This window comes from Polistes dominula, unplaced genomic scaffold (genome assembly GCF_049000335.1).
Source record: "Polistes dominula isolate Pdom_NZ unplaced genomic scaffold, Pdom_raw_medaka contig_25, whole genome shotgun sequence".
NCBI classification, from domain to species: domain Eukaryota; kingdom Metazoa; phylum Arthropoda; class Insecta; order Hymenoptera; family Vespidae; genus Polistes; species Polistes dominula.
In genome coordinates this window covers 141,181-166,569 of record NW_028301094.1, presented here as the reverse complement: position 1 = coordinate 166,569, position 25,389 = coordinate 141,181, and the positions used below count along the sequence as shown (strand labels likewise).

Genomic DNA, 25,389 nt, shown 5'->3' with positions numbered 1-25,389 from the left:
TGTCGGCCTTTACAGATAAGGACCCAACTCTTTCGACGCGTTTATCTGCCTCGTGTTCTCTCTTTCTTTCTTTCTTTCTTTCTTTCTTTCTTTTTCAATGATTTCCCCCTTTTAACCGTTGACTACATAAGAGCGTGGTGGTAGTGGTGGTGGTGGTGCTTCTATTTGTTTCCTAACGCGTGCGAGAGAGTCTCTTTTTCTTTATTTCCAAAGTCCTAAAATTTGTCTGTTTATTGATAAGTAAAAATGACTTTGAGGATGGATAGAAGATAACGGAGATGATAATGATACAAATTCATGCACGAGAATGTAAATATCGTCTGACCTTGTTTCCATATCAACACACATTCTCGTATTGTTTTCTCGATCAATAAGCAATTTTTATTCGCAAAAAGTTCTGTAAACACGAAAGGTATTAGTCTTGTTAAACTTCTTTCGATAAATTCCACTATCAAATGTTTCTCGGATTCGGTAGCAGTTTCATCGAATATTCGACTTTCTTGGAATTAGTTGATGATAAAAATAAACTAGAACACACATACGTTTGTGAAGAATTATATAGATCATTATTATCTACCCATTGGCCCATTTCTAAGATTGGACTCATAAATAGTGATACATTTTTTTCCATGTACTGACAAAATTACGTAGATCTATTACGTAAAGTGAACTATCTAATGTTGCGTAGAAATAAAAAATAATGTAGATAAAAAACGTTAAATGTTCTGTTCGAATTGTTCTGTTCGAAACCCGACTGAAAGCTTGATTAACGAAGTGAGATAATCTTCGATGGATTATTAGGTACCTATACATTTAATTTTTATCGTCGAAACCAATAAAATCGCATCTAACGATATGCAATAGCGTAGAAAATAATGATAACTATATTTGATTTTATTTTTTATCAAATACATTCTCCGATACCTGATCGAAAACGTGGAGAAATAACGGATCATTTAAATTCGACCTCGGAATTTTGTAACATACAAAAAGTACAATTTAGATTTAGGATTATCGTTTTATTTTGTGATAAAAAGAAGACTATGATATCTACACTTTTATCACCCCAGCTACTGTAGGCTATATTGAAATCGTATCGACATATGTCACAACGAAATATATTATTTTAATCGCATTGTTAAGCATGATTGTTAATCGAAATAATAAAACAGATACGCTCGAGATGAGTATCCATCTAGCACGGATGAGAAGTGTTTGGACTTGATTGAAGAGCTCAGTTTAAAGTTCTTTGTGTTAGTGTTGATATCGAACTAACACAATTCAGAATTGATTCAGGATGACTCGAGGTTTCGTTCGCGTGCGTTCAATGGTCAGCCATTCGTTCCGTTAAGCTCGCGTGCGATTTAAGCTCTGCCCGGGTAGAGGAGCTAAGCTCGAGCGCGGACGAAAGCACTAGATAAGACGTACCTAATGAGATAACATTACAGCCGGTGTAACTTATAAGATCACCGGCCACGCGACGAAACCTTCTAAATCCGAGTATTAGCCCATTCTTAGCGACATAATCACGCATCGCGGAGAACTAACTTATCCTCCCACATTCGAAACTTTTATTTTCCTTACTTTATTAACTGTTATATATCTTCCTATTATGCAATTATAACTAAACTTCCATATTCTATTAGCGTAGAAAGAAAAAAAAGATAAGAAAAGATTATTGTTTCTATCCAGCGAATGTCTTAAAAGCTAAATACTTGGAGATCCTTGGAGATCCTTGGAGATGTATGTTTGGTTCTACGATCGCTCGCGAACGCGCGCATTCGAGCACGTAGGAGAGTAGCAAGGGTGAAAACTTGGCCTAAGACGCTTAGAGAATAAGCTCTTATACAAGGCAGAGAATAAGAGACAAAGAGAGATATATAGATATATAGTGGGGAAAAGCAAGGAGAACGACGGCATCTTTATCTTTCTCACTCTCTCGTTATTTTATCGAATACATGAACTCGTCAATACATATATACAGCTGTTCGATGTAGATATACATCGATGTAGATCGTGGAGCGTTCGCGGGTCCCATACGCATCGTAGATTAAAATTACTTTGGTAAACTGCGTTCTTGAAGGAAGGTATATAAGGAGGAAAAGGGGTGCGTTTTGAAGATAGAGAGAAAGAGAGGAGGACGAGGAGGAGGAGGAGGAGGAGGAGCAGGAGGAGGAGCAGGAGGAGGAGCAGGAGGAGGGGGGAGTAGAAGGGGGGCAGGGAGGAACGAACGTCTCGTAAATTTCTCGGCTAAGGAGCTTAATTTGGATTTTCGGTAACGAGTTATTGCGAGCGCGAACTCGTTGTCGGGGGATGATTTAGAGTTGGCAAGAGACGAGGAGGAAGAAGGGTGACGGGGGGTGTTGATAGAAAAAGGACAGGCGATTCTCAAATGTTGCGTATATTGAAAAAGAAAGACGTTGGGCGACAACGACCTCGTCGGCGTTCTAAATCGGCGTTCTAGATCGGCAAACGCGATGCAGGATCGTGTGGCCTGACAACCTGATTTAGGAAAGGCGAAATCCTCCGAAGGAAGAGAGAAAGAGAAGAGGCTGATCCTTCCGGCGACTGGAGAGTCCTGCAGAATGACGTAGTAATCTCAAGGGAGAGCCTTAGCCTTTAGCTTAAGCCATAAGGGTTTGCATAGAGCCGTGTGTATGCGCGAGCATCCTTAAAACACGGATATACGTGCGCAATACGAACGCTTCTAATCCGTGAGGGTTTCCAACGCAAAACCTGAACCACCCCAACCCCTACGAGCGCCGCTTTCCCTATCGTCCATCCGTCCAAGGAATACGTCGGATTTAGCTATTCCACTTGCTCGGACGGATCTCAAATATTTAGGGAGATCGAAGGCCGACTTGCGTACGGAACTTTGAGAGTTCAAAGGAGAGGAGAAGGTGAGCTCAAGGATTATCCTTCAATCTCAACAGAATGTTATACGATCTTACTGGATATCTTTGAAACAAAGATCCGAAAAGAAATAGCAAATAAATGATTCACTTAGATCGATAATAATTTTACTCTATTGTGGCATTTTGGATGAAAAAGGAGAATTGCCGATGAGAAGTGACCGAAGTAAGTAAAGATGAAGGAAGCCACGAACGCGTAGATAGCGTGATGGAAGGGTAAAGGCCAGGGAAGGGTAAAAGGGGAGGGTTAAAGGGCTCCTTAGCGGAGATCTTAAGCAAATCCAGCGTAAAATCGCATCAGAGCATCCCCTTGCCAAAACCACCACTTACTCTTACCATCCTTGGATTGCTCTATCCTTTTCCTCTCTTGTCTTGTCTCGTCCTGTCTTGTCTGTCTTGTCTGTCTTGTCTGTCTTGTCTTGTCTTGTCTCATCTTTCTATGTTTCTCTATCTTTCACTCTCTATCATCTTAGAAAACTTTTTCTTTCTTCACCTTATTTGCTCCTGCTTGCCAACTTATGCGATTTAAGAATTGATTTTAAGTTCTTTTCGATGTATCGAATTTTCGTTGAAAACTTTTATAACATATTATATAATAGAAATGAAAAAGATATAATAAAAACAGCTATTAATTCTAATTGCCCCAACTGCAAACGGAATCAGTGGCTGCCAGGGCATTATTCTATTCTCAGGGAACAGGAACAAATGCAATGTTCCAACTTATTTTCTTATCACAGTATATATACTATACATTTATTCGCGAGCTCCCGTTCGATTATATATGTATATGTAAAAGAAGATCGATCGATAACTCATACGAAAATAATTCTTCCTAATGCGTTTGACGTTCATCTCATCGCGATAATTTCTCTTATTAGATTTGAATTTATCTTTCAACTAGAACATGATCCACGTTTAAAGAGATGATCGAAAAGTTCAAGCATATTAGGAGAGTTAAAAAGATATTTCAAGTGTGTTTAAGTACATTCCTCTCTCTCTCTCTCTCTCTCTCTCACTTTCTTTAATATAGAGAAGAGAAGTGGAAAACTCGCGATTTCCATGAGGAAAAATGGCAAAGAAGATAGGGTAAAGGATTCGTAAGCTTATCTCGATTTTTGGTCGTCACGGTTGCTTCAGAGGGAGAGCTTTTGACGATCTGACAGACGTAAGCCGACAATTACTCAATGCTCGTTTCTCCGTATCTCTCTCGGACTTTCTTCTTTCTTATTCAGTCATCGTTCGTTTAGACTTTCTCGTTTTTGTTATAATCAAAAGGCGTTAGAGCGAGAGAGAGAGAGAGGTGGTACTTGGAAAAATAGAAAGACAGAGACAGAGAAAGAGATAGAATGAACTCTGGTATCTCGGCCTCGAAATAGAGTACTAGTCGACGAGGGAAAGATAAGGCTCCCCCTCAGCGATGCTCTCTTTCTTCCAGCACGTTATAGGATCTCGCTACTCTAAGCGTCTTCTATTATTACAATGCTTTCAAACGAATTCTTTTACGTACGGCTGCTTCGTGAAAACTATATGCGAAATCATTATATTTTGGAAACACATTGCTCGAGAAAAGAATCAATTTAGATTAAGTAGAGAAAGTTCTTCTTATAGGAAGACAAGAACGTTGTCGTCGTCGTCGTCGTCGTCGTTGAAGGAAGACATCGTATCTACATATATCCGAGAGGCACGAACTAGATATTTCTCCCTTCCCTTGCCCCCTCTCTCTCTGTTACTCTCTTACTCTGCGTGAATATATCCAGGTGAATACATAATGTGTAATCCTCGGGGTATGCGGACTCGGCATCTTAGGCTAATCTTGTTAGGAGTACTAAGCCTTCGGCTGACCCTATAGAGCAGACTTTTAATCCCTTAACACGCTACGCGCAGCTCCAAGATTTTGCATAAGAAAGAAATAGGATTGCCGGTGCACGTCGAACGCGAGCAGACGTCTCTTTCTTTCTTTCTTTCTTTCTTTCTTTATTTCTGTCTTTTTTTTCTTTTTATTGTTTCTTTCTTTTCTCATTGATTATATGAGAGAGTAAGAAAGAAATAACGAGTACGTTACTACTTTTGCAGCTTCCTTTCAATCGAGACGCGTTGATCGATTCCAGGAGAACGAATTGATCGTTGCTACTAGCCCTATAAATAATGATTAATTATTCTCAAGCGACAACGAGCAGAGAATAATGCGTCGACTTATTACATTTTGATTACTTAGATAGAATGTAATAAATAACAACAACGTTGACGTCGTTACGACGAACTACGAAAATTTCTTGAAACTCGTTATGTCTTTACTTCTATTTTTCTTCTTCTTATTATTATTATTACTCTTGCCTTTTTTATTTTTGGATCTCCAAGTTGGGGTACCTTCTTGCATCTGAATGAGAGATTTTGCAACAATGCTCGAAGAGAAAAGTTTTTTTCTTAAATGCAAAAAAGTAAGAAAGAAAAGAATGTTGATTCTTCTTGTTGAAATAGGACAACTGAGTGCAATATCTGGTCAGGAAGGATTAATTCAATTTTTCAAAAGAATACGTCTCTTCAACGAATAACGAAGTCTTAATGAATAAACTCTAAAGAAGATTGTTCTCGGAGAAAGGAGAGAATAAAGTCTTTTGGAAAAGAAATGAATATCTTTGTGTACCTTAAAACGAGCCCTTATTTTTGACTATGTACATGCACGCGACAATATCTTAGCGTGTTATTAAATGAAAATAAAATTAGAAAAGTCGAATGTTCCTTTTTTGCTAAGATTTCCCATTGGACATAAAATATTCATTTTCAAATAATACTTTAATAAATTGTATGAATCATATTTTTGTCAACGACCAAATATGAATTAATTATGATTAGAGAAAGCAGTTCAACTTGCTAGAAAATAGTTGACATTTTCTTGCTTCGGCATTTTGTATGAAAAAAGAGAGAGGTGGATACAGGAAATAAGGTTAAGAGGGAAGAAAATAATGTAAAATAGTCGAAATGCAACCCTTGCATCAGGGTTGCATCACCTGTTTGCGCTCGCGCGTACTCTCACGTTTGAAAGAAGAGAAAGATAAATCGAAAGCAGGATGCAGAGGCGTGGATTTTCGCCGAGGTCGACGTAGCGGTGATACGCACACACATACGCACACACATACGCACACACATACTCTCTTACAATGTTTGCCAGAGAGAAAGATAGAGATAGATAGGTATGCTGGTGGCGAGCGAGGCCATAGGGGTTTTCAGGGGATCGGCGTATACCTACACGCATCATAATACACGTCCGAGCTAATACCACTCACACATAGCTACTACCTTCGAGGATTATCCTTCGGGGATATTTTTGATCGTGCAATAATCCCTAATACGATTTACACGGCTCGTGCTCGCAGGGACGTACGCACTATTTGCTGGCGGCCATTGCGATTCACTTTGTACATTCTACTAGATCATATTAGTTGAACGATCTTCTCTACTCTTCCTTCTTCTTCCTCTTCCTCTTCCTCTTCCTCTTACTCTTACTCTTACTCTTACTCTTACTCTTACTCTTCATCTTCTACACTGTTTTTCCTTGATTCCTGGCTAATTACCCGAACACGATTTAAAACTAACCTAACGATTATCGAGCAGTTCGCCGAGTCAATTAAAGCGATCTTTATTAAAGAGAGAAAGGTGAATAGTATCGATCGTGTCCTACTTTAAATAAGAGATAGACCGGGATTCATTCTGGATTGTTTCGATCAATAGATCAAAACGCAAATCCTACGAGTGACAACAAATTCTAATTTAACTTTAATGTAACTTTAATGAGGCAAATGTCCAATTGAAAACAAAGTCAATCATCTCGAGAAAAGAACAGAAATAAAAAATACTGAAACTAAGAATGAAGTTAATTATCGTAGAAAGAAAATATGCAACAAACAAACGAAGTTAAATAAGAATCACGAGAATGACGTTAGCATGATGATAATTAAATAATTAATTCATTATTATTGCTTATAGGGAGGAGGGAAAATAAAAAAAAAAAATGATAGATAGAAAGGAAGAGACAAGGATAATAGGAGAGAAAAAGAGATGACGCATCAGTAAGTCGGGGTAATAATAAAAATTTAGCGATTGGATTAAATCGAGTAGCATAATCGTTCGCTTGATTTCAGGAGTAAGAAAAGAAAAAGAGAAAAAAGAATAGTTAAACGAGAAACGCTCGTCGACGGGCGAGCATCGGATAAAGATAAGCGCGTATGGACCCTTCGTCTTCCTCTGTTACTCTTTCACTCTTGTTCGCCTTCTTTCTTTCTTTCTCTCCTTGGCAGCTGAAGATTAAGCCAACAGCCGTGGGCGCTGACCCATGAAGATAACCACCGACAACGACAACGACAACGACGACGACGACGACGACGACGATGACGACGACGACGACGGTAACGTATTCCTAAAGCCAGCTTGATCGGTGCATCGTGTTTGCGTATGCACACAACACACACACACGCTCACCTATACTATATTTTCTCATTTCTCAGCCTAGGACATTTTTTGTTATCAAGCACCTCAGTTCGATCAATTGTTTGCTTTTAGATTTGAAGCTCGGTCCGTAAGTTCGTTGCACTTTGATCCAAGATTGACTGGGAGAAAAGAAAATGGATAACGAAAGTGGAAAATGTGTATCTCAAATAGAGGATGCAAAGCCAAGCGCAGTGATCTCCTTCGTACAGCTTGATCCTTAGCTTATTTGATTTTAGGTCGTTTAATGGAGAAAGTGTGAAATTCCACTTGCTCTTGGCAAGTCGGTCTGACCTCCTTTCGAAAGTACTGCTAGAGATAAGCTTGGCAAGATCGTTATCTCGCATGCTTTAACTTCCTTCCACGGGGGTCTTCTCTTTTTTTTTTTTTTCTTTCATTTCGCTCGACAAAAGCAACGCGTATATTATCCTGGCTTATCAGATATGGGATGGGGGAGGGGGAAAGTAGATAAAAAAAAGAGGAAAATTATAAAACGAAACAGTGTGTCCAGCTTTGAAAAAATATAACGAAAAGCAGAGGCAAGAGACAAGGAGGAAAAAAAAGAGGAACGAACGAAAGGCATGTGCATGTGCGTGCGCCATAGTATAGTGTTACGGAAGTGCGCTTTTAATCCTCCAGCTAAAAATCAATAGCGCGCCCCTTTACCGGCTAAAACCTCCCCCGGGATAAGCCCACGCTCTGCTATCGTAGTTAAATAAATCCCGGATCAAAGGATGAGTCCTAACTCCTCTCTCTCTCTCTCTCCCATCCTCTTTTGCGCTCTTTCACTCTATCCGTGTCTACCTTTTTTCGTCTCCCTTTTTCATCCACGCATCTTTCTCCGTTCGACTGACCCCTCACTCCCATCTAGGATTACTCCCAAGATCATAAATTATGAATCTTAACCAGGTCGATCCGGAGGGAAATTATTTACCTTTCGTTTTCTTCCTTTTCTTCCCTTCTTCCCAATAATTTTATTGTATTGCATTTTACATTCTAACCAGTGACATTTATTCTTTATTTTTTCAATACATTTTTTTTATTATAAAATCCCTGCATAATTTCCTTGATTTAATAATTTTTGTATATTTTCATGAAGAGTTCAAATGCATTATCGAATTTGCTATATATATACGTCAAATGAATTTGAGTGATATAAAATGTATTCACTAAACTCGTTTCCAGCTGGAGCCATCGTCTTGTTTGAGTTTTATTTTCTTTGCTAATTTTAAAATTCTTTATTTTAATGTTTTATTATACTTTATTTACAATTCATGGTCTCGTTCTTATTTCCTTCTTCCCGTTGTTTATTATTTCATCAGATTCATTCATTACTTTATTCTTAACCTGTAATCTTTTGTAATTCTTGACTGCATTTATTCCGGTGCACCGCGGCCCTTTCCCATACCGGTTTCAGGTCATAAAAATACATTTTATTTTCTATCTTTTTCTTTGGATCCTTTTCCCCCACCATCACAACCACCACCATACCATAGCTAAGCAGGAAGATAGAGATTTGCGAGGTAGGGATCCCTATTCGACGGAATTAAGATCTCGTTCCGGTTTTTTTTTCTTCTTGCGCCTTTCTCTTTGCTCTTCTTTTGTTATTTTTTTCTTTTTCCTTTTCTTTTTCTTGTTCTTTTTCTTCGTGTCGTCAATTGGCTCTCCATCGAATTTTCGTAGCGCGTCGCGAGCCTTAAGCTCGGATTATTTTTAACCTCTTTGAGAATCGAGGATTAATTTTAAGTAAAGTCCATTTCTTCCTCTTCTTCTTTACGACAATGTACTTTTGTTACTGTTCAATTTTTCAAATTCGAGATCTTTGATTTTCATAATAAATTAAATGTCCTAATTAAAAACAATCCAAATAATAGATTTTAATGAAGATTGATTTGAAGATTACAAGTTAAAAAACATTGTACTGTTGGAGGACAAAAATTATTTATACATTATTCATTTACGTAAACCAGATCCTTATTAATCCCATAAGCTACTTATTATCCTTATTCTCGCATAAGATTATTCGAGATTGTCCAGAGGAATAGAAATATTTGAAATAAAAAATATCCAAGATACTTATATTCGCTAATTTAAAGCTGAGAAATAAAAAAAGGACAAGCACCTGCAATTAGGATAAAATGTAGATAGATATTCTCGAGAGAGTCGATCCAGCACGCAAGGATAAGCGAATCCTTAGATCAACAGGAAAGCATGAAAGGAGCCAAAAGCATTCGGTTCCTTCCAGGATCGCTTTGCCATCTCACCGATATTTCCGTTGAATTCGAAGGGCTTTCGGTAACAGGACCTTATGGGGTAAGAATGATCAGGCATGCGTACCCTACGAAAAGGACGATTGATTTAGAACGGAGTTTAGGGGGTTTGTTACCAGGAGTTTAGGAATCTTTACGGTGTCCGTTCTTTCTCCACAATAACTAACGTTCTTCGACGACTCCTCGAGAAAAAGAAAGAGAAAGAAAGAATGAGAGAATCCTGAATCCTTCTAAAGTTTCATTCAATTATCAAAGTCAAATTTTTCGAAAATTTATAATTATTTACAAACGTATATCCTTTACTTTTATAGGAAGGAAATACATAGAGACAAATCTTAACACATGTAATTAATTTCATGCGTTATGTCATATCGTTAACAACTCTGAGATTGAACTTGTTCGATTTTTTCTTATTCGTGTGAAATTAAAGATAGTAAAAGAGAAGGAAGAACACTCTTAATGTACAGGATTGAACTCATCCATTCATCTAGTTCACACGGATTTATCCAGATTTCATAGGATTTTTCCTATCAGGACTACATAAATGAGTTTCTCCCGAATCTCCCAGGATTCCTGGAATCTTCTTCTCAGTGTCAACAAGCAATATGTTGGACGTAGGCGAGAAAGAAGAAGAATTTTGGCGGATCCTTCGATATCCTGGCATCCTGGTAACCCAAAGACCGTATATCCCTTACTAAATCGCCGATGGCTAGACAAAACATGGATCTAGATTATTCGTCCTTGAGTTAATGCTTGGTTACCATCATCCTTGTCATCATCGTTGTCCTCATCGTTGTCCTCATCGTCGTCCTCGTCGTTTCACTCGTCTATCCTGCAAGTCCAGAAGCGTGTCGTTCGTGTTTCACTATCTTCGTCCTTTTCGTTAGGGAATCCGATGAAATCCCACGGGAATGCGGGTAAGGCTACCGTGTGACCTCTCCGTCCCAGGAGAGCAGAAACTTTCAGGAGTCACTAGGAGGATTCTAAACGAACCTTCTTGTCGTACGAACGCTCTTGCGTACGATATATACTTAAACGGTCCTTAACACTTTCCAAAGAATACTTTGTGTAAACGTAGTTTTTCCGTTAAAAAAAGAAAAAAGAAAAAAGAAAAAAGACAAAAGACAAAAACTAGTCCGGAACTCGCTCATTTTCCTGTCTAATTGTTTAAGAATAGGTGGAAAAAATCATTGGTGCGACTAGCCAAGTGTCTATTAAGCCAATCAAAAGGCTCCCGTAGAGCGCATCAATTACTATATGAATATTATTATGCATTGGTTCGATCTATTACGTCGCAAGAATAGGTATTATTAGTTATGCGAGAGAGTGAGAGAGAGTATAGCCCGGCACAAGACTCATTCATTTATCAATGAGTGCGATTCGATTAATCAAATAGTTGTGGATTATCTGATTGAAGCTATTGTCCATCGAACAAAGGTGTCAGTGATGATCTAATAGACCAATCGCTGTAGAATGGATAATAGAATTAATTAAATTTGTAATATCCTTCAATGTGTTCATACGTATCATACGTTCATACGTTCATACGTTCATACGTTCATACGTTCATACGTATTTCCCTCTCTCTTATTCAAAGAGTAATAGACAAGCTATAAGTGTTAATTTTGATGAACGGGTCACTTTTTGACCTACATCGTTGTATTTCGTAATTATATTCAAAATACAATGTTTAGAAGTAAATTAGAATTTCATAGACGTCATCTAAATGTAATTATAGCAGAAATTTGGATAAAAAACCAAAAAGAAAGTCAACAGTTTTGAATGAAAATGCACAAATAAGGGTGGTATAGTGATATTCGATACGTTAGAAGAAGAGAATCATTCTTTGGACGACAGTAGACGAGGATTGTTTACTCCGTAACTAGGAGAACATCTTGTTAGGTTGGTAAGCAAACGCCATCATTGACGTTGCTGATTCGATCTCTCCCTAAAGCAAAGTCAAATAGTCAGCACGGCCAATGGGCGTTTACAGGTTAACCCTTATGCCTTTCTTAATGATCAGGATTGCATTTTTGGAGTTGGAGGTATGATATTGTCCGAGGTTTTCAGAAGAGCTGAAGAGTAGCGCGTTCTACTTCTAGTTATTACTTTCGAGGGATTCGACAAATATATTTTCATCTGATTCGTCTCATCCTTGCTTTCTCTATAGACAAATTTCTGACAAGGATACCTACAATGGTATCAGGAGAACATGTTAGCGTTTAGGTTAGGACCATCCTGCTATGATCACCCTTTCATTTTGTTTCTCAATATTATGTTTATTTAAAACGATGTCCTGTTGTATAAAATATTAAAAGGATTATCTCAAGTGTCATATTTTACGTAACATTTAGATTGATTATTTGAAAAGAAATGTATAAATCGATTTCTATCTGGTTTCGAGGTAATCCTTTAGTTTAAAGTCTAATAATATTTCGTAAGTTTCTTCTCAATGAAAAGTACAGAAGAAGAAGAAGAAGAAGAAATATAAGGGAAAAAAAATATGTTCTTACAACCTCAAAGCTGTCTCCACTGTAATCCTGGATCAAGCAATCTTCAAAGATTACGTAACCCTGACGTTTTGTTTGGCGATGACGCTCTGAGGATTAGTGAGTTTAAGTCCTAAATGGCTGGATTATATAATCGAGGGGATTAACTAGTCCGGAAGTAGGTGGAAAGATGGGAACATGATAATTAATTTGATACGAACGTCCGAAAGCCGATAACGCTAGTCGGATGATTATTTTAAAAAGCATCGATCGACTTTGTATTGTATAATCGATCATCAAACTTATTCGTGATCGATAAGGAAAATAATTTCCTCGATGATAATGCAATAAACAATAGATACGAGCGAGTATTTTTAAATAACGATTCTACGAAAGAAAAGGAATTTTATTTAGCTTTTCATAACAATTGAAAATCAATGCATTTATGGATCAAATGAATTTGTAATAAGTGCATTTAATATAGGATGCAATAGAAATTATTCTGAACAAATTGGAAAGCATATAATAATATTTTTTATTTGATAGTAAAGGAAGATTTGTTTGTAGAGAAAGGTGGATGAAAGGAACATCCTGACTCCTCCCATCCTTTCGACGAGAGAAGTGGTGGGTGCAGTTATGGGAATTTTTTTACCGCCTCCATGCGTAAACAACTAGCAGGGAAGCATAGGCATCGAACAGGATTCCTGGTGGGGTCTTTGGCTTGTGTCCTTCGGGAAACAACGAAGGAAGGTTCGGTTGGGGGAAGGGCAACGAGAAAGGGTGCGTACGGGTATAGCAAGTGCGTAAGGATAACCGTTCGTCTTGCGATCCTACTTTCCTGATCACCGGGGTCCTACAAAAGCCCTTATTTGGGTCACGGGGCATTTCGAGGGTCCGCGAAGTAGATGGCAAGTATCATCCTCTTACTCTTTCTTGTTATCCTAATCCTAAAGATAAGCCAACAGGTATCGAACAAAGGACCACATTTGCATATTTTTAGTTGTAGAAAAATATTTCTTCTCATCCTCGCTTGGCATATACTCATAGCCCATTTATTACTAACATACAACGCACTCAAATCCAACGGTATTAGGACAGGAGAGCTTTGTTGCTTCTTCCAAGGGATCTCCTCGAATAGCTTTCGTCAAGGATATACGCTCCTGGTAATGGGATGCTCTTGTAGGCCTACAAATTGCTGGACATTGATCGCAGCATCCATAACCAATCCAGTAACCATGCAACCAACTCGTTAACGGTACATTCCATATTGAAAAAGTATAAAAAAGATTGTGAAGAGTGTGGAGGGTGTGAACAAAAATGGGAAAGGGAATTACTCGAAGGCAATTGTGCGATCGAGTTGGGTATTTGTTTTAACGAGAAAATGAGAGGTGCCCATGTGAAAATGTTCTCTGATTATCGTTGAAACTTTAGATCATCGAACGTGCTTAATAAAATAATTATAAGTATATTAGTTATTTTTTCTTTTTTCTTTTTTTTTTATTGTTTTCAATACATATTTCTATAGAGATATTTTGATCGATAGATCCGTGTCCATGATTTCGATTTTACAACGAAACGCTACTATTATAATATTGACGCGATTAAGCCGATTGTAACGTGATTAACGGGTAATCCTGTGTAGCGAGCTGGCGAAGAAATTAATACGCCGAAAAGTAATGTAATTTATAAAATAATTTTCACGTAATGCGTACCTACGTAAGTATGTACGTGTATGTTTGTATATGGGCATTCTATTATCGTTATCGCCGTCATTATACGCGTCCGTTTATCGATTTTATTTTAAAGCTCTTATAGAATCGCGAGGAGGCATCGCAACGATAAACTCTCTACATTTAAATGAGGAGAACTTGTAAGCCGGATAAAAATTATTAAAATATGTATTATGGAATCGTTCTCGGCCCTATGTATTACTTCAAAATTAATTTTCAAAACGGACTACTATTTCCTCGCGCGCGAGAATTCGTATTCCCTTCGATATATAAAATTCAATTGCCTTTGGAATGAAATGATCGTTCGATCGTAAGCAAAATCTTCTTTCCAAAAAGAGATTCTTTCAAATCGACCGAGCGAGAAAAGGATCAAAGAAATTTTCGTTCATTTGAAATTCACGTTGACGCGTGATTATAAATATTTTCATTACTCTTTCTATGCGTAAATATTCAATATTTAATATATAGAGAAGGAAATTTGGCAAGGTAAAAAAGGGTAGCGTATGACCCTTGATAATCAGGAACGCAGGACATGATTTAAAGGACGCGCGGGAAGAGCTTTGATATAGGACCAAGAGAAAATCGGGAAGTCGAGAAATCCACGAGGATCAGGCCTTTATATCCTGCCTGTTATGGCTGCTACCTTTGCAAGGATTCTACTTTCATAGTTTCTGAGATCCTGATTTACTCGTCCGTTCCTTATCCCGGTCTTCTTGCTGAAAGGATAAAGAGACGATATATCCATGAGAGATCTCTCACATGCACTTCAGACACTGCTGTAGTTTCGAGCGTCCTTGAACGTTTCTTTCTCTCTCAGTCCCTACCACTCACAGTAAACGCAACAGGCTACAATGGGACTACCACGACCATACCAGAAAGGACCTTCGCGTGTCTTCCTCTTCCTCGTATTCTCCCCTCGGTCTTCTGTTATCCTGACACTCGAAATTCGCAACGATATTCTCATGGGAAGTTATTCGCGGCTTTGGACAATTGTTATACTCTTAATCATACGATATGTGTTCTCTATCAAATACCAACACTTTTTATTCAAGGCTTTCTCAAATACTAATTAATAAATTCATTATTGGAGTTGTTAATACTATAATATTTAATGGAAAAATTGATAAGTCTTATATTCGTTTCAGGTTTCTGCAAAGCCCTTCAAGTTTGAAAATTTGTCTTCTTTGCTTTGCTTTGCTTTGCTTTGCTTTGCTTTGCTTATTATTTCTTAAAACGTCGTGAAAGTTTTTTATAAACGTTAGCGAGAACATTTAGAATCGGTTAATCCTAAGTCTTACTATCCGGCGATTTATCGTCAGGCATGGTCGGTTTGCTCTTCGACTCTCTAATCCCAGGATTTCTTTTCGGGCGACGGCCTGCTAGGATTATAGGAATCTGGGTTCGTATAATCCAGAATTAAGATCGCTCACATACGCAACCTCGTCTTTTCTTCTTTTCCCTTCTCTCTGTTCTCTCTGCCGAAAATCATTTCTTTTATGTAGCCTTTTTTACAAGCTAAATCATTTTTCCCCTTCAGATTTCATTTGTACAAATGACACTTAAAAAATGAACCGTAGTCTTCTACTTGATATTGAAAAAAAGGAAAAGAAATTTCAAACGAATTTAAGTAAGATTATAAAATTTATAAGCGAATAAAGATACTTGGTTAAAAAATAAATTGGTTAAAGAATAAATGCAAGATTACTATAATTTCCAAAACAGAGAAATATTACGAGATATACAAAAATTATCTACAGATGTAAAATATATTATTGTATAATATATCTAAAAAGGATACGCAGAAACAATAGGAAAAGATAGATAGAGAGAGAGAGAGAGAGAGAGAGAGAGAGAGAGAGAGAGAGAGAGAGAGGAGTGAAAGATAGATTGTGCGCAGAATCGTATACACAGACGTAATATCTTTCGAATCGTTCGTAGAATTCCCGTTCGTATCAGGGCGGGATGTAAAGCTTCCTGGGGGATGAGCCGCTTAGCCTCTAAACCTTGTGTGCTCTGCCATAGTCCTCCCGGCCCTCATCCCCTCTAGCCGCTCGCGTCCCTCGCCCTTTTGTACGGAGCCATCATCCGCGTTTGGAGTATAAGTGAGAGTCACATGGACGAGCATACACACACGTTGACATTCGCGATCGTATATGTAGGGAGAGAGAGACGGCCCTCTCCGGGGATTATCCGGTCTCTATATTCGCGGGGATTATCTTTGGGAGAGCCGCTCTGCTGCGCTTGTGTATATGTCTCTATATAGATGTATTAGTGTATTCGCTAGCACACCTGATCTTCGTTGGCTCGACACATGTGCGCACGCGCGCACGCACGTAACCAGACACCCGCATACATGTAGAAGCACACATCGACACATTCTCTTACTTTGCCTCGAATGACGTGCGATGTCGAATACTGAATCTCTTCCTGCATGAGTAGGAATTTGCGTGTACACGGTATCTCTATGTTAACGCGTGACACTGAACTCAAGTTTCATATCAAATATAGATTTAAAAAGTTTCAGATTCACACTTGTGTTATTTTTATGGTTACGTATTTTCTACAAATTTCTTTGTCCAACAAGTGTATCACATAAATTACAGTTCAATTATATTTCTTTTTTTAGAATAGTTACACATAGATTGATGTATATTCAAACAAACACAACATTTGAGACGTCTGCGTGTAGTACGACAGTAGGATGGAACGAATATCTCTCTCTCTCTCTCTCTCTCTCTCTCTCTCTCTCTCTCTCTCTTGGGCGAATCGACAAATCTAATAATTATATGAACGAATATACATTCCCAGATAGAAGCATTTTATTCGGTAAACGGAACTCTCGCATGACCTCCCGAATAATTCAATCGATGTGTTATCCCTACGATTGAATTTTCCATACATACGAAAGAATAAATAAATGAACGAATATATACATATACTCTTTCAATCTCTCTCTCTCTCTCTCTCTCTCTCTCTCTCTCTCTCTCTCTCTGTCTCCCATACAGAGATACGCACACACATTCGTACACGTATATCCGTCGATTTATACGTGCTCTTTATCCTACTCTGAACCTCCATAGGCTCTTTTTCTCTCGTTGCACCTCCATCACCGTTCACGTGCACTCAATGCGTGTGTGTGTGTGTGTGCAAGTCCAGGATTAATCCGGGATTATTGGTCGTGTGTGCGCGGCCCGTCGTCCAAATCCGAAATCCAGCGCACACAACTCAGCTAATCCTAACCATCCCCCCTATCCACCTAACTCTATCTCTCTCTCGCTTGGTCCCTTCGTACACACCCTTCTCTCTTACTCGGCCCTTTCCGCGCGGTCACCGTTCCATTCCTCTCCTCGCTCCTCTTCGTCCTCTTGCACAGCTCTCGCGCGTTAGCCGTATCCCGCGTATTCCACGGCATTGCGGCCCGTCATATAACGGGTGTACCATCAAACGCCTTCAAAACCAGTCTAAACGATCCAAATATATTAGAACCTTGAATAAGTTCTCGTAGTTTTTTTTACAAAATAAAAACTTTATTTAAAATATAAGGGACAAAAACGTTTTATTGAAAGTATTGCCCATCACTAGAGACCACTTTCTCCCATCTTTCTGGCAGTATATGAATTCCGCGTTGGAAAAACGACATGTCTTTTGAGGCTATCCAAGAATCGACCCATTTTTTAGCTTCTTCGTAAGAATGAAAACGCTGGTCAGCTAAGCCATGTGCCATTGAACGGAATGGGTAAAAATCGGATGGGGCTATGTCAGGTGAATACGGCGGGTAGGGTAGAACTTCCCATCGAAGCATTTTCAGGTAGGTTTTCACTGGTTTTGCAACATGAGGCCGGCCGTTGTCATGTAACAAAATCACTTTGTCGTGTCTCTTCTCGTATAGTGGCCGTTTTTCTTTTAGCAAACGCATACTCAAACGCATCAATTGAAGTCTATAGCGATCCCCCGTGATAGTCTCATTCAGTTTGAGCAGCTCATAATAAATTACACCTTGCTGATCCCACCAAATACAGAGAAGAAGCTTCGAATCATGAATATTTGGTTTTGCGGACGATGTTGATGCATGGCCAGGCTTACCTCATGATTTTCTACGCTTTGGATTATCATAGTGTATCCATTTTTCATCGCCAGTCACGATACGATGCAAAAAACCTTTTCTTTTCTGCCGTTGAAGCAGTAGTTCACACGTGTCATGACAATTTTTTTGGTGCGCCAGAACGTTCTTTATCCTCAAGTTCAAAATCATTATTTTTGAAGCGTCGAAACCAGTCTCTGCATGTCGAAATTTCAAGCACGGAGCACTGCTATTGCCATCTTTGATGAAACAGCGTGAACTTATTCAAGGTCCTAATACTATTTTGATCATCCATTCGCAACACGTTCTTGTAGAAATTTGCCACGATATCCTGTTATCCCCTTTAAAGAATAAAATGTCCTGTCTCTTTGAAATTGACTATCTAACTTGTCAAAATTTGCGAGATAGCCAAGTTAAAAAAAAAAGAAAGAAGAAACCATGATACAATAGGATTCTCTTTCTCACCTAGGTCAAAATTGCGAGTTACGATTATCGATTTTGCATTTGACTTGTGTATTGTGCTCGTAAGCTACATCACTGTATACCTAACTATCTACCGGGTGACGTGATACGATATAAATAAAAATGACAAAATTTGTTGATTAAAGTAAACGGGGATTATTTTCGTCTATGAACACCGAAATGAAGCCGCGAGTTCATATACACATATAATAGAAATATATACATATGTCATACATTATGGACGATTGGCACGGACTCGTTAACGACGTGGACCGATCGGATGCTGTAATGCTGGCCGTAAGTCGATGTATCCTAGAATACGCATAGATCGATTAAGGGTTAACCGAGCGTCGTTAATCACGCTCGAAGACCACGACGAAGCAAGGGCTTTAAATGGCGATCGATCTTGTACTGGAGACGCTGGACCGCGTCTCTCTCTCTCTCTCTCTATCATGTTCTATCTATGCCTATTGTACAACGTATGAAACGTGAGACACGCGTTACTCGCGACAATACATTGCTGTCTCGCACCTGCCAGTAGACAGATCAAATATAAAAGGATGACCAGTACTAACGAGATACTATTCGATTCCTTATCTCAATCGGTTTCAAATAATCTACAAGGTCATCTGTTCCTTATTATAAAGTAAGTATAATGCATATGGCATAGACATGACTCCTAGAAATATAATAACGTTTTTACATTAACCCTTTACATAAAACATAGTTAGTGATTTCATAGAATAAATGAAATAATAAATGAAAAATGACAAAGATAATAAGTAGGAATAAAAGGAAGATAGAGAATCGTTATTCCTTGAAGGCCGTCTCGAAAGCCAGAAGCCGATCTCTCGCGAGGGTTAAATGGCGTAATGAGAACGATCGTATGGCGCAAGACGATGGCGCTCAGTGGCTGCGTGTTCGCAACTCGCCTAGCCGCATACCCAGGGATTCCAATTTAATCCGGATTAGTTCGTAAGGGTCACAATATCCTCCTCTTCGTTCTTCTTCGTAGTCCCTCCTGTTCCGTATCGCCCTTGCTTTCCCTTTGCTTCAGCTTCACGCATATATATATATATACACACGCTGCTAACACATTCGCGCGGACACATACGTGAACAGGTAAATCCGAATGAAATACGCGCGCATTCGCACGATTATCCTAATTCCAAACGGTCGGATAACCGTGCCGGAAGAAAGGAAGACGTTTTCCCCGTTCCTATCCTCGATAGTAGTAGTGCGTTTGTGCGCATATGTGTATCTTGCTTGCTTCACTCCTATATAGGGTGTTTTTGAATTTCATGCTGGAATTTTTATAATCCAGTAGTTAAGTTGATAATACTCATGTAAGTTAATTAGAAATATAATCGTTTCACAAATTCGACTAATTATCTTTGATAATCATTTTTACTGCTGATCCATTTGAATTTCACTGGAATTAATGCAATTAAAATCATAAAAAATGCATCCAATTGTTCTGAAAATCAATAAATATATTTACGTACTTCCTTTTATTCTTTTTTTTTTCTCTCTTGTCATGATCATTTGAATCATTTTACAAGCCCAATTCATTGTCTCCTCGCCGTTTCATTACGATATACCGATCGATTTGATTCGTCGAGAATGGTCAAGGACATTCAAGGCAATCAATCCAGCCTCGCGCTTAAAGTTCTTCTATCTTTTCCGATGGAGTCAGTATGCATAACAAGATGAGAAAAAGGAAAAGGATGAGGAGGAGTAGTTACGAAGCTGCTTCGAGATTTAAGGTTGAATCCTAGACAATCCGTAGATTTAGAAAGTACGTGTCTTTTCCTTCTCGAGCTTCATAGCCTGGATTGTTAGGGTGAGCGAGAAGGGTTCCAAAGTCAAATATGTACTTTTCTTCCTTGCATAGAGGAAGGAGGACGCTACCTTCTTCTTCTTTTTCTTATCCTAGAACCAGCTGACATAGCGTCGATGAACAAAAGCATTCCTCATAAAAATAACAAAGTGCATAAAAGAGGGCTCGATAATATTCTATTTTACTTTATTTTATTTTTACGTTCCTATGAATAAAGAAGAGTTTTGCAAATAGTTGAATAAATTCCTGTTATTTCAATAAAATGTCTAAAAAGAATATGAATATTTTTGTAAACGAGTGAATGGCGAGAGTCCCATACATTTGTATGTCGGTACTCACACGATTCCCGTTCCTCCCGGCAAACGGACGCGCGCAAATTGTTTCCACAGCATTATCGAGGATCAAGGAAATTCCGTTGATAGTCTATCTCGTTTACGAGCTTTAACAGCCTCCGGCGAGAGAACGCGTTCGTGCGTCTTCATCGTTCTCGACGGAAGTATTCCACGAGCGACGCTCAAAGCTCCACATCATTTCTAAATACATTTGCATCAAACTGGATCGATCTTACAATGAGACCGTGATCATTCCTACAAACCAATTTTCTAAGCTGGAGCATTCAATTGAAGAACATTGTTTTCACTTGGAGAAATTATCATTGATAAAATTATTTCTATCCGATATCTTAAGCTCTTACTTTTTGAACACATTTATGGTACAAATACGATAATCCGAATAACAGTTCGCAAACACGACGAGAGCTGATTTTCACACGGTCCTGTCCTAGAAAAGGTGACTTAATTCGGGATAAAATTTATGGCCGGTAGAGTCCCACGTTCGACTTGATGTTCAGTCGGCCGAAACTCAAAGTGTAATGGAGTGTACGAGGATAACGCAGGTAATAAGACATCGAGAGAGAGAGAGAGAGAGAGAGAGAGAGAGAGAGAGAAGAGCATAGAGCTGGAAAATCTAGGGTTCCTATAAAGACGTTCAAATTACTATGACTTCGCTGTCACGATAAATGCGAAAATAAAAAATTGCCATATAATTAGTTCCACACATGTTTACAAGTAAAAGATGGTTAATAAATGTAAAAAGCGCTCACCGGTGCTGGAGGCCGATTTACTGAGGTCAAAGCCTTCCTGTTTCGGACTCGTAGTAATTTCTTGCTTTGGGTGCTGACTGTGAGTAGAGAACGGTGTCTGATGGGAGGACGCACCAAGGGGAGTCTGCGACTGGTGAGGATGCGTGCTCGACGGGGGTTGCGGGGTGCTTTGTTGCTGCGACTGTTGAGACTGATGAGACTGCGGACTCCTTGGTAAAGACGAGACGCTACTGGGTCTCGAAGGTGGCGACGTCTTGTGCGTCAATGCCAACGCTTGACTCTGTAATCGCAATTTAAAGCCGAATATTACGATCAATTTACAACTCCACTATTTTATTATCAAATGTAATATTTGAAATATGTTTTTAATACGTAGTCGACATTCAATGATCTAACTTGTAAAAAAATGAATAATTTGATCCTACCGATTCCAGTTGAAGGAATCTCGCTGGAAGATTTCGGAGTTAGATGAGCAGAGAGCGGCCGGATGATCTAAGCGTCGTCGCCGATGAAATCTGAGCACGTGCTCAATTCTGACGTGGCGGCTTGCTAAGGCATAAGCGCACCACGGACTTAGATTTATGTATGAGTGAACTGAACTTAACACTAACGGCTAAGCCGTCCATGGTGTCAACGAGGGTTAACTGGGTCCAGAATGCGACGATCTTACACGGTGGCAGGCAGGCAGGCAGGCAGGCAGGCAGGCAGGCAGGCAGGCAAGCAAGCAAGCCACGAACTGCGAAATGCACCGACGATCTCGTTCGATGACGGCTCCGAGGAATTCGAGAGCGCGAATGAGCCATAAACGAGAGGAACGTTTAACCCTCCGTCATCCTTTCTAATTCCGTGCCGCCTATCCGTGCCGCCTATCCGTGTCGCCTATTTGCATTACCCTCACTTTATCCTCTTTCTCTTGTAATCTCGTTGACTAACAAAACTCTTATGTGAATAACTCTTATGTGAGATATTGTTCCTTTTATTATTCTAATTCTGACCAAGAGAAACGTATTTTTCCATATGTATTTATCAATGTATTCTCTATCATAAAATTAATAATATTTAAGAAGAAAAAGAAACGCCTTGATCTTTCTATCTGCAAGAGGAAAAGAAGCTATAATAGTTGCATGAATATCTCAAGGATTCGATTAGCCTAGGAACCGGTAGGGATGGCCAAAAGATTTTTTCACTTGCCCGGACTGTACTGGAGTACCGGCTACTGTTTCGGGAGCTGCTCGGAGGTATGCACTTGCAAAAAACACGTCAGACCGCTGAAGAGTCGGCTTCGAAAGGGAAGAGGATGAGAAGAAGAGTCGGGGCCTTGCCAAGAGCTTCGAGGAGGATGGAAGGGCAACGAGGGGGCCCTATACTTTCATCTCTCTTTTTAACGTACACGAAGCTACACTCGCGCGCGTATTCGCTATTTCTTTCTCTCTCTTACTCTTTCCAAACATGGTTCGTTTGAAGGAAGAACGAAGAAGGAAGGAGGAGGAGGAGGAGGAGGAGGAGGAACGGCCAACTTCCGAACGCGGCAGCCCGTAAGAAGGGGCAACAGGTGGATGGGGTTAGCGGCTTATCCGGCTAACGCCCCGACCGGCATCGTCGTGTAACGACGACGTGACTCACAGGGAGGATGTCGCCCTCGCTTCTCTCCCTACTCGGATTCCGCCAACCTTTTCCTTTCGACTCCTTTTACCACCCTTTCCCTCTGCGTCGTTTTTTCAATTTCGTCAAATTGCACCTCTACCTCTACCTCTACGTCTTGACTTACATATTACGTTTCATATTTTTTACCTTATCATCTTTTCGTCATCCAAGGATAACAATTGTTTTACTCTTTATTTCTCTTTATTATTTCGAAATACACGGAATTTAGTATCTTTGTTGAATCTTTATATTTGTATATGACTTGTGTATGGTCTCCAATCTCGAGATGTAATAAATACTCTTTCTCGTTCTCTTATCGGGCACGTCGAACTGAAATAAGAAAGAAACAAACGAAAAAATGGAAAATCGTACGATAGAGAAGATATTTCATGGACATATTCAATGGACCCTGGGTCATCGGTGAGGTTCATCGATGGATCCTTCTATCTCGCGAAAAGGGAGATACGTGCCGACGATGTTTCCTGCTTGCTCGCTTCCCGTTAAGGCGATAACCTTAATCGGTACTCGTTCTTAAACTTTTACTTCCTACCACACTGAGAATCGGGATTTATCCGAATATCGGCTTAATAAAGACTGAACACATATAGTTCTTTTAATTTAATATCTATTACCATCTAATGCACACATCAACTGTTATCCATTAATTCTCTAATGGGATTGCGATATTTCCAAAAATTAAATCTACCAAGGTACGATAAGAAAGGAAATGAATGTTTTCGCGTTCACATTAATAATCTAAAGGAAAAGCTTTCATCGACGGAGAATAAATCAATTTGTAAGAAAGTGTTCTAAAAGTGTCCCGACTTTCTATACGTTTCTTAATCTGTCGATAATACTTCTAATCACTGATGTAAGAAATAGATAAAGAGAGCAAGGAAGAGAGAATGTATATGTGTGTGTGTGTGTGTGTATGTGTGTGAAACAGGGAGAGAGGGAGAGAGAGACCGATAGTGGAATTAAATGGTTGTCATGGCCCGTCGCATGCTAATCGTGCAACATTCTAATCAAGCTTATCGAAATATCGGATGGTCGATATCCACGAACGATAATTGGGCCCCTCTCCCCTTTCTATGAGATAATCCGCAGATCGATGCCATCACGTTACATAAATCATTGTCGTTGTTGTTGTCGTGTCGTCATCGTTGTCGTTGTCGTTGTCGTTGTCGTTGTCGTTGTCGTTGTCGTTGTCGTTGTCGTTGTCGTTGTCGTTGTCGTTGTCGTTGTCGTTGTCGTTGTCGTTGCCGTGTAGTTCATGCTTCGTCAAACGTAACAGATGTTCATTTAAGAATATAAATTATATGACGAGAAAAAGGAAATCACATTCTTTTTTTTCTTCAATATCAAGATCAATTATTATCTCAGCTCAGAAATTCTTTCTATTTTCTTTCCTAGCCATACCGATCAATCTTTTATTTAGTTTTAATCTCTTATCTTGCATAATCGATTAGTCTAGTTTGGTCTTTTTCAATCTTATTAGTATTAAACTTTTTTATCATTTTCTATCGTTTGTAGCTTTCTTAGTAAATATGATTTCTTTTTCGACGCAATATCCAAATGAAAGGCGATAAAAATTTGTTGTACCTCTTGTTCGGTGGATCTTATTATGTCACGTCGCGTCAAGTATCACAGGTTACTTGTATAATTAAAAAATCTATTACATGAAAAAGCTGAAAAGCTTTCTTTCCTTTCTCTCTCTATCCGCTTTAGTCGACGTTTGACGTATCGACTCTGTAGGCCGGATAGATGGATCACGATAATTCCGGGAGCCTGGGGTGGTCAAATACCGTGACCATGCGTGCCTCGATCGTATCCTACCCACGTATCCAACGCACACACGACGCACTTTGCCATATAAACGTGCAGAGTTTCACGAACTTCCAAGCACGTCTCCTCGTCTTCTTAGAAATCTTTCGCGCTTCTAAATGTCCTCTCGAGAGATCCTCAAGTAACTAAAGATGAACAGAACCAATTGTACGACCGTCTCTCTTCTTTTCTTTGTCATAAAAATACACCCAGACGAGTAAAAATCTATTTTTCATTTCCATTTATTAATAAATCGACGCGATATTTATTAATACATGAAAACGTTAAAGAGAATGTACAGTTGACAGGAGTGCATAATAAAGCATTATCGAACCGAAACAAATTCATGAATATACTTGAAAAATATGTGAAGGGTGTGGAAGTTTTCAGTGGTACAATATCGTTCAAAAGTTACCTGCTGTCTTCTGAAAATCTTCTGAAAATCTTCATATCTGTAGTTTTTATTGTGTACCACTTAAATAGTACCCACCTCCTATCTAAAATTTTGGTTAATATTCCATATGTTTTATTTTCGACCAATTAAAAAAAATAA

At 39.0% G+C, this 25,389-nt stretch overlaps 1 protein-coding gene across 1 annotated transcript in view; it reads right to left on the bottom strand.

Annotated features, from left to right (window-relative positions):
- dve (SATB1_N and homeodomain domain-containing protein dve) overlaps positions 1–25,389 on the bottom strand; it is a 37,059-nt gene that overhangs the window by 9,008 nt on the left and 2,662 nt on the right. Inside the window, exon 2 of the mRNA XM_015333088.2 lies at positions 21,369–21,648. Coding sequence (XP_015188574.1) covers positions 21,369–21,648 — 280 coding nt within the window. The remainder of the gene's footprint in view (positions 1–21,368; positions 21,649–25,389) is intronic.